Below are 14393 nucleotides of genomic sequence, written 5' to 3' on the forward strand. Positions count from 1 at the left end.
TTATACACGATTCTCTGTAAACTCTAGAGACAATTGCACAAGAAAATCCCAGGTGATCAGCAGTTTCTAGGATACTGAAACCACCCTCTCTGGCACCAACAATCATTCCAGAGTCAAAATAACTTAGATCACATTTCTTCCTCATTCTGGTATTTCATCTGAACAACAACTGAACCTCTTGACCATGTCTGCTTGCTTTTATGCATTGTACTTGTGCCACATAATTGGCTGATTAGACATTTGCATTAACGCGTAGGCGTAACTAATACAGTAGCCTCTGCGTGTGCAACTTACTGCTGTCCTTCAACACTCTGCTTTGAGTTTTCAATGGAAGCTGCAGCAACGTAAAGCCTAGATAGAGAGAGATGGCTACAGTACATGACTGGTACACCTGTGCCTTGATAGTCACCACTTGTGAGTTTGTGAACTTTCGTTCTACCTACCTTCCGTCTGTACCTGTGCTTCAACAACTTTGGGTTCAGGGATTGGAGGAGCATCCGGAGGTACAGGTTCATTCTTAACCAGCTCAACCAGCTTGTCAAGCTCATCTTGTGGCTGATGAGAAAAGAAGTGACTCATTATTTCACCATGTTATTGCATTGTGACCATCTGACAGGTACATCAAAAATGTTGCTTTATTGCTGGAGGAATTCATTAGGTTAAGCAGCATCTACGAATGTTTAGGGATGGGTGACATTTTGGGTTGAGACCCTGCATCAGGACAGAGAACGTAAAGGGAAGATAGGCAGCATTCAGGAAGAGGGAGGGGCAAACCAGATGCCGGCAGATGATAGGTGGAAAAATGTCAAGAGAGGGATGATGGGTAGATGGAACATGATGAGAGAAGGGGTAGGAAGGATGAACCAAGGGAGAAAACCCCTTGTCGCTTGGTATGTGGGTGATGGGCAGATGGAACCATATGGGGAGGGGTAGGAAAGGTTCTACCCCTGGTGGATAGGCATGTGGGTGAAGGGCAGATGGAAGCAGGAAGGAGAATGTAATAATGGACAGGAGTGTGTCACTGATAAAAGGTAACAAAGGAAGGACTGGTGGGATTGAGACAGTAATACAGGAGAGTGAGCTAACTGTAAGTAGAAAAAATTATTGTTCATTTTGTTAGGTGGTACATTACGGAGTAGAATATGGTTTCTTTCTTCTTTGCATTTAGCTTCATTGTAACAGTGGTGAAGGACAACCAGTTCATAGTATTTAAGTTAGCAGGACAACTACCCTCATCTCATAAACCTACACCCCATTTGGAATCATGCAGATCAAAACTCCTTGTTTGAATCAGTTTAATTCCTCCTGGCCTCCATATACATGGAGCTGATAATTAGTTTGTTGTGTTTACCATTCATATTCAATATTTCCAGTATTTTTGTCTTAGACTCTTTCCTAAGTGGGGTGCTGAACAAGATGATTCAATAATATGGACATCTATTTTATTTGTTTAGAATTTTATCACATGAATAAAGTTCTAGGCCATATTAACTTACCATACTACAATATGTAATCAGTTTTACCTACCAACTTCTGAAAATCATCATTTCCTCCAACATGGATGTTGTTAAAGTAGATTTGTGGTACAGTAAGACGTCCAGTGAGATCTATAATCTGTTGGTGTATTACACGATTTTTCTCCACATTGACTTCAAAGAATGGGAGACCCATACTAGTCAGGCGATCCTTTGCATAATGACAATGAAGACATCCTTTCATGGAGTAAAGAGTGATCCTGCCTGCAAGCTCCTGCTGGATCACTGACCCTTGCTGCTCCATTTCTGACTTGCTGAAATGAAGTTTTGTATTACCAATCTACATTTGTTGCTGCTGTGTTTGCTTCACAATAGTCTTGTGTAGAAGTTGATAAATGATTGCATGTCAAGGTTGTTTCATTCCTTGGGTCCCTTTCTCTTTTTGTATGCGGCAGTGAATTTTTCAGTTCCTGAAATTGATGCAAGTAAATTCAGAAAAGGGGAAATCAAAAGGAACACTTATTTATGGAGAGTATTTCCCAAATTTAGAACACTCTAAAGCACCTCATAATCAATAATTTTCTTCTGAAGCATGATCTCATTTGGGAGTGCTATTTTTGTCCTGGTATTCAAGCACACAGGTGACTAAGAAAATCATCACTCTCTAAATTCAACATACAAAATATATTGTCTTGATGCCTTTGTAAAAAACATTGAGATTTAATGTCAAAATCAAAGCATAATAAACTCTTATTGATCCTAATGTATATTTTTTACTTGATATTCAATAAAAAATTAACTTGCCTTTCATTAAATTCATTTTAATATTAGTTTGATGGGTCAGATGTTATACAGTAAATTTAATTGACATAGTTCTTGATGTTATCTGGGTAATTTTTTTCTTGTGTTCTGTTTTTGCAACTCTGTTTTAATCTACTCAGATGGAAATAAGGGTACAATTTTCACTGCAGGTAAAATAAGTTTTAAGCACTAATAGGAGAGCATATGCTATATATTTATTTTTATTTTGGCTTAGATGACCAATTACTTTTGTTGGTTGTTTCTGAAATGAATAGCATAAAAGCTAATGGCTAGAATGTACTCAAAATGCTAGCTATATTAAAACGGCTAAGTCACCTAAATGTTGTACATCAAGGCTGCTAAGGAAAGAAATGACGTGATAGCAGATAAACATATAATAACCTTCCAATATTTCCTAGATGCGAATTATGAAGACATCAGAAAATTGAAGAGTGACAAATGTGACAGTCTTGCTCAAGAGGAAACATAACTTTTTTCCAAGTATTGTCAGGCTAGTCATTTTTGCACATATGGTAGGTAGGATTTTAGAAGCCAGAATCAAGGAAAAAACAATATGCACCAAGAGAGGTTTGAACTAAGGAGAATCAGCAAAAATGGATATGGATCTTAAGAAAGCTTTGGAAAAAATGATCAGCTTGGATAAAGAGGTTACCTTAAGGAGAGACAGAGAAGTGATTTGTGGTTAAAAGTTCTTCTCACTTGGGGTTATTTGTTTGCGGTTTCCGTGGGTCAATATGACTGAGATATTGTAAATCAAAATAAACATTTGTTTTTGTTACCAAATGTGCAGTCTAACAAGTTGTGAAGATGACATTAATTAACCAGAACAATGCAGCAGATAAAATATATAAAAGTCCAAATGAAATTTAATATAGTAAAATGAGAAATTATTTATTTTGTCAGAAGGTAGGAGAAGAGACAACATGAAAAGTTTTAATGAATGTGCTGAAATGGGGTAACAATTTCTGTACATACAGCAAATATTTTAAGGTGACAGAACATAATGAGAGAATAATCAGCAAGGCCTATGGGATTATAGCCTGCATACACATAGATACTGCACATACCTTTTTGGACATGATCCTGAGCCTTTTTAAAAATCTTGTTTGCCCACAGCCAGTGATTTCTAATTACATCTGGTCACTACATTTCAGAAAGTTTTAAGGTGTGGGAAAGATTTACCAAAATGGTTCAAGGGACAAGTGATTTTAGTTAGAAGGTTGGGTTGGAGAAATTTCCTCTTTGAGGTAAAGGAAGTTAAAAAGTAATTTGGCAGATATAAAATGTGATTGTGAAGAATTTACATAAGATAGGCAAAGTAATTTCCGTTGCGGGATAGCACAACACTGAAAAATGTAGAGTCATGGAATTATACAGGATGGGACCAGTCCTTTTGACCCAACTTGTCCTTGTACCCCATTGATCATTGGTCTAATATGATTTCACCACATTTAACCCACATCTGAACTAGGAGACCTTCTCCTAAGGTTTAGAAGAAAGGATATAGTGGGGTGTACGAGGAAATTTTCTCATAAATCAAGTGAAACTGACTTGAGAACTTGCTGCCCACAAATGTGATGGAAACAGGCATTCAAAGAAAAACAGAAGACACTTGAATAAAATGAACTTGCAAGATATTAGCAATGGGAAGGCTGAGGCCATAAGATATAGGAGCAAAATTAGGCTGAAGAAATTACTCCTTATCACTGTTCTAAAAGAGACTCCTTTATTCTGAAGCTGTTTCATCAGAGTGGAGCCTGAGTGGATTATACTACAGAAAGCTAGCAGAGACTCAATGGACTGAGTGGCCTCTTTCTGTGCCATATTGACTTAATCACTTTGTAACTTCTGTAATCTCCATAAATCTTCAAGTCTGGATACAGACAAGAACAATATGATTGTTCCCAGAGCACTGGCATATTTACCAAATTTTAATATGAAGAAATATTCAGCCTACCCATAGCCAGCTGACCTCAATGGATAACATACCATGTACTTGCCAATCAAACCTGCCACAACAGAAAGGCCATCTCACTTGTATGCATACTTCTCAGGGATAGTTTATTTTAAAGGAGACCAGTTCAATGAGATCACAAAGAGCCTTCAGTGACATCAAGTTGGTTGCCAATGTTGCCTCATAATTTTAGAATGCACAGTATCTATAGAACCCAGCAGAACCCCAATATTTGGTCACCAAATTAGAGGAAGGATATTAATAAGGTTGAAAGAGTGCAGAGATGGTTTACAATGATGTTGCAGGGACTTGAGAAACTGAATTATAGAGAAAGGTTGAATAGGTTAGGACTTTATTCCCTGGAGCGTAGAAAAATGAGGGGAGATTTGATAGAGGTGCATAAAATTATGATGGATATAGATAGAGTGAATGCAAGCTGGCTTTTTCCACTGAGGCTAGGGGAGGAAAAAAAAACAGAGGTCATGGGTTAAGGGTGAAGGGGGAAAAGCTTAAAGGGTACATGGTACACCACTCTTTTTCACACAGAGAGTGGTGGGAGTGTGGAATAAGCTGCCAGATGAAATGGTAAATGCGGGCTCACTTTTAACATTTAAGAAACACTTGGACAGGTACATGGATGAGAGGGGTATGGAGGGATATGGTCTAGGTGCAGGTCAGTGGAACTAGGCAGAAAATTGGTTTAGCACAGCCAAGAAGGGCCAAAAGGCCTGTTTCTGTGCTGTAATGTTCTATGGTTCTATAAAATATTTCAGATAAGAACACAATTATGGCAAGGGGGAAGGCAGAGGAGCATATTCATACTCATATAGGTATTTTTGTATGATCTGGGTACTGGTGAAATTACTACCAGCGTCAATATTTATTCCAGCAAATGCAATATATAATAATAACTTCTTTATAAGGGAACAAGCTATGAAGGGTTTAATAACATCTCCATCTCAGCTACCCACCATTCCCTTTCTCACCTGGTTCCACTATCACCTGTCAGCCCCTGCCCCACCCTGCTCTCTCACCTTTTTATACTGGCCATCTTCCCTCGACGTTCTCAGTCCCGATCCAGGGTCTTAATGTGACCTCATCCACAAATTCCTCCAGCGGATCTTTCTTCCTCCAGATTATAGCATCTGTGGTCTGTGTGTCACTGAGTGTTCTGCTTTACAATGCTGTGGAAGTAATCAAACTTAGCCAAAAGAAGAAAGCAGTAGTATTCCTGGATACAAGGGGTTTGGGAAGGAAAGGCAGTGCTGGAAACTGATCTGTTTAGAGTTAAGAAACAATATGGACATGATTACAGTACTGGTATGCTTCTACAGACTATCAAGTTAACAGCAGAAATTCATGAACATAAGTACCACGATATCTTTCTTTAAATATCTTTGCCACTTTTTCTAAGAGATAACCTGTTATTTGGAAATGTGTTTAACAAAGAAGTATTTTGGTGTGGTACAGCAAAACAATTAGTAGAGTTTCACATTGACTTGGGTTCCTTCCTGTGCTGTGGTACATTTCAAAGGTATTCAGGGTTGGTAGGTTGGTGGGCAACTGTAAATTGCTCCTAGTGTATAGGCGGGTGGTAGAATCAGGGGAGGGAGTGAGGGGTAATTGATGTCAAGGGGGGAAGAACAGGATAAAGAAAAAATTAGTGCGTGAATGGGATATCTCTGTGAGCCAGCATAGACTTGATGAGTTGAAAGGACCTCTTCAGATTCAGGGTCCAGTTTGCAGGGAAGTTGCAGAAATGTACAAAAGACATAAATGATGATAATGGAAGATTTCACCTCAACAAATACAGTATATGCTGGGATAGCAATAACATAAAGGGCAAATAACGGGAAGAGTTTCTGAATGTTCTTTGGGAGAACTTTATTGACGAGAACATCTAGAAAACTGACAGTAATATCCTTATAACATGGCAAAAATAATCAATTAGGGAAGAGAAAATTTCACTGAGATTAGAAATCCTCTCCAAATCATCTCTGAAAAATTGTAAATGCTTCACAAATGTACTTATGAACCAACCAAACGAACTATGAAATATGCAGTATGAAATTTGAAATTTCGATCTCTTGAAACATGTCTCGAACTTGACTCTCCCATCTGCCTGTGTTTGACCGTTCTCCCCCTCCCCTCACTGTTAGCATCATTTGGGAGGTGCAGGAACCTTGGGTCTCACAATGATAGGTTCAGGAGCAGTTAATGTCCCGCAGCAATCAGGCTCCTGAACTGGTGTGGACAGCATCGTTTGCCTCTGCACTGAAATAATTCCACAGCCTTTGATCTCACTTTTGAGGATTCTGCAGCTCATGTTTTTCAGTATTATTTGTTTTCTTATTTATTATTTGCATGTGTTGTCCTCTTTTGCACAATGGGTGTTTGTTGCTCTTTGTTATATATGGGTTCTGTTGCACTTCTTTGTTTTCCCTGTGGCTGCCAGCAAGAAGGTGAGTCCCAGAGTGGTATGTGGGACACATATGTTGATAATGAATTTACTTTGAACTTTTGAACATTGATTTCTGAGGAAGGATCATTGACCTGAGACGTTGGCCAGTTTCTATTTCCACAGCTACTGCTTGACCGGTTCGGCTCACCCAGCAGTTTTGCTTTTGTTTCAGATTACAGCTCCTGCAGTTCTATTTGTTTTCCATTGCTGTTGAGTCAGAATCAGAATCAGGTTTAACATCACTAGCATACGTCATGAAATTTGTTATTTTGCGGCAGCGTTACATAGCAATACATAGTAATAACAGCTATAAATTGCAAAGACAAGCACTTATAAAAATAAATTAAGTAGTGCAAAAAGAGTGGGGAAAAACGCCGAGGTAGTGTTCATGGGTTAATTTTCCATTCAGAAATCTGATGGCGGAGGGAAAGAAGCCTTTCCTGAAATACTGTGTGTGTTTTCAGGCTCCTGTACCTCCTCCCTGATGGTAACAAAGAGAAGAGGACTGGGGTCATTAATGAGGGATGCTGCCTTTTTGAGGCATCACCTTTTGAAGGTGACTTGGATCCTGGGAAGACGAATGCACATGACGGAGTTTATAAACTTCTGCAGCTTTTCTGATCTTGCGCAGTGGCTGCTCCATATTAGAGGGTGATGCAGCTGGTTGCAATACTCTCCATGGTATATTGGTAGAAATTTGCGCGAGTGTTCGGAGTCATTCCAAGGTTTCTCCTAATGAAATACAGCTGCTGTTTGAATAAGTTCTCCATGTCACCTCCCGTACTCAGTACTTTGATTTATGAACACCGATGTACTAAAAGCTTTCTTTACAACCCAATTACCTGTGATGCCACTTTCAATGAATTACTCCCAGATCCCTTGTTCTACCATAATCCCTAGTGCCCTCCCATTCACTGTCTAAGACCTGCCCTAGTTGGTCCTACCAAAGTTAAACATCTCGCACTTGTCTGCATTAAATTCCAGCTGCCATTTTTCCAGCCGTAGATCCCTCGGCATGTCATGATAGCCTTCCTCACTGTCCACCACACCCCCAATTTTGGTGTCATGTGCAAATTGGCATATCCAGTTAACTACATGATCATCCAGATTGTTGACATAGAGGACAAACAAAAATGGACCCAGCCTTGATCCTTGTGGCACTCCACTATTCACAGGCTTCTAGTTAGCGAGGCAACCATCCACTACCACTCTCTGGCTTCCCCCACAAAGTCAATGCCTAATCCAGTTTACTACCTCATTTTGAATGCTGAGCATCTTGAATGACCTTTGTGATAAACTACGTATACCTGTCTGGACATGCCCCTCTGCTGACTGCTCCTGTGGCTCCTCCCACAGACCCCAGTATAACAGCTCCTCCCTCAGTCTCCAGGATGTCCTGGTCTTGTTTGCTGCAAATAAAAGCCTATCGTTCGCCTCCCGTCTCCGAGAGTTATTGATGGTGCATCAATTTTATTAGCAGCAATTTTAAAACTTGGAGAGCTTTTTACGATCCGACAGATTGGATCTCGACCCTCAATCCCAGGAAGCCGGCGACGCTTTTGAACTCTGGCTAGCATGCTTCGAATCATTCCTGGAGGAGATTCAAGTGACCGATCCTGCCACAATGTGCAGGGTTCTCCTCTCCAGGGTCAGTCCAAGGGTCTTCTCCATGATCAGAGACCAAATGGACCACCGGGGTGCGATGGATGCCCTCAAAAGAAAATACCTGCGGCCAGTGAACACCGTCTATGTAAGACATCACTTAGCGACATGGCGGCAGCGGGCTGGTGAGTCGAGCGCTGAGTTTGTCTGGGCCCTACAGACACTCGTGCGGGCCTACGACTGCAGGGGACTGACGGCGGAACAGCATGCGGAGCTTCTGGTATGAGACACCTTCATTACGGGGATCTGGTCAGTATACGTGCGCCAGCTGGAACACGCCGATCTTACCTTACTTTTGGCGATCGAGCTGGCCAACATGCTGGAGGCCGCTCTGCACGATGCTGACACTGACCAGGCGAGCGATCTCCCGCCGGCCCCATGGACGCTGCAGACCCCATGACCCGCCTGTGAATCGACCTCAGCTCCTGCCAGTCACGAGTCTGTGAAGTCCCCGCAACCCCCCGGCGAATCGACCTCAACTGCTGCCAGTCACAAGTTTGCTCAGTGTTACTTCTGCGGACTCGAAAAGCACCCTCAAAAACGCTGCCCGGCCCGAGAAGCTGCCTGCTCCAACTGAGGAAAGAAGGGCCACTTCACCAAGGCCTGTGAGTCCAAACCACGAGCGGGGTCGAGCAGCGCCGCGTGCGAGGCATAGGAGCGACCATCTTTGTTGGCACCATCTCACCCCACCTCCGACCCACGGGTGCTTACTGGGCACCAAGGTGGCGATTCAACTCTGGCCTCCGTGACCCTCGACCAAAGCGCTCCACACCAGCTCACAAGGTCAATGATGGACATCCTGGTGGAGGGGCACAGGACTAGCTGCCTGTTTGACACGGGCAGCACTGAAAGTTTTGTTCACCCAGACACAGTGCAACGCTGCGGACTCGTTACACAGCCAGAAGTCTGCCACTGGGACCACCCTACCGGCTTGGCTGACGTCCCCAGGGCCAGTGCTGCTCTGGAAACATGTGAGGAGCAATAAATACTCCCCGATGGTGGAGAGGGTTCACCTACTTCATGCAAACCCTCAGTATGCCTACGTGGTCTTACCTGATGGGCGGGAGGACCCGGTCTCCATCCACGACCTAGTGCCCGCAGGAGCACCAGACCACTACCCTGAACACTCCACGGTGACTATGAACCCCGTACCCACCGAGGTCTATACCCACGAGACACCGCACACACCAAGCCTACACAGACTCCTCATGACACTCCCATACCAGGCACCTCGTACACGCACGAGGGATTACTGATGCCTAACGGGCTGGCACCTCAAGTCAGGCTGGAGCCAGCATGACCACCATCACTGGTGCTACGTAGATCGCAGTGACGGACTCGACCGCCTGATAGACTTGATCTGTAAATATACTTGTAAGAAATTTCACCCCGTGGGGACTCTCTTTTAAAACAAGGGGGTGGGTGAACGTGATAAACTACATATACCTGTCTGGACACCCCCCTCTGCTGACTGCTCCTGTGGCTCCTCCCACAGACCCCTGAATAAAGGCGATTGGAGGCATTGCTCCTTGCTCAGTCTCCAGGACGTCCTGGTCTCGTGTGCTGCTAATTAAAGCCTATCGTTCACCTCCCGTCTCCGAGAGTTATTGATGGTGCATCAACCTTGCCCAACTTCCCACGGGAGACCTTGTCAAAGGCCTTGCTAAAGTCCATGTAGACAACACCAACTGCCTTGTCTCCATCCAGTTTCCTGGTAACTTCCTCTAGAAACTCTATAAGATTGGTTAGACATGAGCTACTATGCATAAAACCTACTGACTATCCCAAATCAGCCCATGTCTATCCATATACTCATATATCCAGTCCCTATGGAGACCTTCCAATAACTTTCCCACGACTGACGTCAGACTCGTCCGCCGGCCTATAGTTTCCTGCTTTATGTTTACACCCTTCTTAAACAGCAGGACAACATTGGCAATTTTCCAATCATCTGGTACCTCTCTTGTCACGAAAGATGATTTAAATATCTCTGCAAAGGCCTCGGCAATTCCTGTCTGAGTGAACACCTTGTCAGGCTCTGAAGAGTTATCCACCCTAATATGCCTGAGGACAGCAAACACCCCCTCCTCTGTGATCTTGACAGAGTCCATGAAATTGATGCCGCTTTGCCTCACTTCTATTGGCACTATGTCCACCTCCTGAGCAAATACAAATGCAAAAAAATTGTTTAAGATCAACCCCATCTGCTTTGTCTTCAGATATGGGTTACCATTCTGATCTTCCAAATGACCAATTTTGTCCCTTGCAACCCTTTTCCTCTTAACATACCTGTAGAATCCTTTGGAATTCTGCATCACCTTGTCTGCTGGGCAATTTCATGCCTTCTTTTAGCCTTCTTGATTTTTTTCTTGTGCTGTCTTGCTTTTCCATAAGCACCTCAATTGTTCCTACCTGCGCAAACCTGCTATGCACCTCCTTTTCTCTTAACCAAGTCCTCAATATCTCTTGAAAACCAATTTTCCCTGCACTTGTTATCTTTACCTTTTATTCTCCACTACAAATTTTCTGTCTGGGTTTACTCCCATATCTGTTTTCTCTCCTGAGGCTGTTCACAAGGCAGTAGGGCTATTTCCTCTTCGCTGAGTATCTGGTTTATGAGCGCCAAGGCGTGTTCATAGACTGGTGTGCCTGCATGCTACATGTGCAGGGGCCAACCTCCTCCCTGTCCTCTGTAATTCAGCCTGAGTCCAGAAGGTGTTCAGTTTCCATATGTTGTCAGTGAGAAGGCGCTACGTGAGGCTTGCTGTTGAAGAGGCTATGTACTGGCAGGGAGACCTACGCATTTAGCTCTCCTTTTCGCAAGAGTGCCAGCCAGCAGTGGAAGCTGAAAGTGAGAGCGACAAGCACTACCCACTACACTACCACACTAGACGTGTCACAACAACCATTTGACACACTATATGTGTCAACGTGGTCATATTGTTCTCATTTCTCAGTTCCACCCATTATGCCTCAATAGACTAGTTCTCCAGTATGTCCTGAATCAGCACTGCTGTGACATTTTGTATCCTAAGATCCACACTTAATTACATGAATTGCTATGCACGCTCTTAACTTCTGTCTGCAGCAATACCAACTTGCTCTGTCTCATAGATGTAATGACCCATTGTTCTTCTTTGCTCTCCATTGCTTTAATACACAATCTTTTTTGTTCATTTCTAATAAAAAAAATTACAAAATCACCAAGTTCTTGGCTTCATGTGTTTTCTTGCTGTACATTTCCCTTGACCACTGATTGTAAACTCAGGAGAGGAAAACCAGAGGTCAATGACCCTGTACTCATTGGAGTTGGAGTGGGTCAGTACCTTTAAATACCTGGATGTTGGCACCTCAGAGACCTGTCCTGGACCTATTATATAAATATAATCACAAAGAAAGTACAACAGCGCTTCTACTTCCTCAGGAATCTGTGGAAATTCGGCATGTCATCAAAAACTTCTATAGATGTGTGGTGGAAATTGTACTGACTGGCTGCATGGGAAAACCAATGCCTTTGAGCAGACACTCTGTGTTGCTTTGGAACAGTCCATTGTCCCTGCAGGCTTCAAAGTGGTCATCATCATCCTGGTCCCCAATGACTGCCATCCAGTGGTACTCTCCTCCAGAATAATGAAGTGCTTTGAGTGGCTGGTTATGGATTGCATTAAATCCAATCTTCTTGCTACATTGGACGCTTTCCAGTTCTCTTATTACTCAAATTTGCCCACTAATGTTGCCATAGCCTCTGCACTCCATTCCATCCTGTCCTAACTGGAAAATGTTTATCAACTTCAGCTCAGCATTTAATATGATCATCCCTCAGAAGCCCTGACACTGTCTATAAGTTCTTCCCGTCACTGTGTGTGTTTCCTCCATGTGCTCCGGTTTCCTCCCACGGTTCAAAGACATACAAGTTAGCAAGATAATTGGTCATTGTAAATTGTCCCATTATTAGGCTAGGTTTAAATCAGGGGTTGCTGGGAGGTGTGGCTTAAATGACCAGAAGGGCTTATTCCACATCATCTCTCCATAAAAAACTAAATTTAAAAAGCTGATGAGTAAACTGTCCTCAATGGGTGTCAACATCTTTCTATGTAACTGGATCTTGGGTTTCTTAACACAGAGGTTCTTAAACTCTTTTATGCTATGGACCCCTTTGGCAGTCCAGTAAAGACTGTGGATCGCTTCTCAGAATAATGTATTTAAGTATATAAAGTAAAATACAAAGGATTTTACAGCATCGACAGCAGGCGCTCTGGTGCAGTCGGAACAATCTGGAGCTGAACACGCTCAAGACAAAGGAGATGATAGTGGATTTCAGGAGACATCCCCCCATTATGTCCCCCCTCACAGTCCTCAGCAGCCCTGTGTCCACTGTGGAGAACTTCAGGTTCCTGGGAACCACCATCTCTCAGGATCTGAAGTGGGAGCAGAACATCAGCTCCATCCTGAAGAAGGCCCAGCAGCGGATGTAATTCCTGCGGCTCTTGAGGAAATATGGTCTGCCTCAGGAATTGCTGCTGCAGTTCTACACTGCAGTCATTGAGTCTGTCCTGTGCACCTCCATCACTGTGTGATTTGGAGCCGCCACCAAGCAGGATAGAACCAGACTACAGCGCATAGTGAGGACTGCCGAGCGCATCATTGGAGCCTCCCTGCCCTCTATTGTGGACCTGTACTCTTCCAGGTTGAAGAAGAGGGCGGGGAACATCATAAAGGATTCCTTCCATCCTGCGCACAGACTGTTTGAACTGCTTCCGTCTGGTAGGCGCTTCAGATCCCTCCAGACTAAGACTAATAGGCACTGGAGAAGTTTTTTCCCTACTGCGGTCACTTTGCTGAACAGTTAACTGCCGGTTAACTGTCGGCTAACTATTACTTGGATTGCCTGTATGTATAATCTATATTTTCATTTATATTTATCATTATTATTGTTATGAGCAGAGAGACAACATCTGCTGGAAGTAAATTCCTTGTATGTGCACAGGTACTTGGCCATTAAAGTCTGATTCTGATTCTGATTCTGATTACAAAAGAAACCAATTACATTGAAATATAGTCATCAAAGTATTAATAAAATCAAATTTGTGATATAGCAGTTTATGTGTATTAAATAACAGATTTACATATCCTTTGGAATCTATCCACAGACCCCTGGGGACCCTGTGGTAACAGAAAGACCACACTCAGTTCATGTTGGCAGAAACATCTCCAGCTCCATCTTGCTCCCCTCCACAGCCGCAGCCTGCTGCTGTTCACGCTGTGGGCACATGTCTGCACTGCTAGCTCCAGTTTAAATTGTATCATCATTTGTAATTGACACAACCGTGGTTGGCCCCATCAACAAAGGTGATGAGAAAGCGTACAGAGAGGAGGTAGAGCGGCTCATTGAGTGGTAAGAGCATCATTTGAGTCTCAGTGTGGACAAGTCCAAAGAGACGATTGTGGACTTTAGGAGGCTGACAACTCCTCTCTGCAAGTAAACAGCTCCTCCATAGAGAGAGTTCGGAGATCAAGTTTCAGGGAGTGCACATAACGGATGATCTAGTCCCTCAAAACCTTCCTCCTCTTTGGTCAAGAAAGCACAGCAGCCTCTCCAGTTCCTGAGGATATTGAGGCAAACAAGGTTCCCTCTCCCCCACATAATCTAACCAGTTTTCACAGGAGTACCATTGAGAGGGCCCTGACCAGCTGCGTCACTGTCTGGTGTGGGAATTGCAAGGTATATGACCACAAGTCCCGACAGAGGATTGTGAGGACTGCTGAGAGGATCATTGGGGTCTCTCTTTCACCCATCAGAGATGGCTATCAGGAATGCTGTGTATACAGGGCCCTTAGCATTGTCACTGATCCCTCCCATTTGTCCAACAATCTCTTTGACCCCCTACCATCAGAGAGGAGGTCCTGTAGCATTAAGAAAAGAACTGTTGGATGGGAAACATCCTCTTACCTGAGTTGGAAGACGACTGAGTTCCCTGCAACTACTTAGGTCTCATCACTTATGAAATGTAGTAGCATT

General features: G+C 43.2%; 1 protein-coding gene across 1 annotated transcript in view; it reads right to left on the minus strand.

Moving 5' to 3' along the window:
• Positions 1–11525, minus strand: part of LOC132392389 (uncharacterized) — a 34279-nt gene extending 22754 nt beyond the window's left edge. The window contains exons 1-4 of the mRNA XM_059966210.1: positions 10664–11525; positions 5286–5435; positions 1528–1945; positions 444–555 (exon numbers count right to left, since the gene is read on the minus strand). Coding sequence (XP_059822193.1) covers positions 444–555; positions 1528–1779 — 364 coding nt within the window. The 5' untranslated portion in view covers positions 1780–1945; positions 5286–5435; positions 10664–11525. The remainder of the gene's footprint in view (positions 1–443; positions 556–1527; positions 1946–5285; positions 5436–10663) is intronic.
• Positions 11526–14393: the final 2868 nt, after the last annotated feature.

This window comes from Hypanus sabinus, chromosome 4, assembly GCF_030144855.1.
Source record: "Hypanus sabinus isolate sHypSab1 chromosome 4, sHypSab1.hap1, whole genome shotgun sequence".
Taxonomy (NCBI): Eukaryota; Metazoa; Chordata; class Chondrichthyes; order Myliobatiformes; family Dasyatidae; genus Hypanus; species Hypanus sabinus.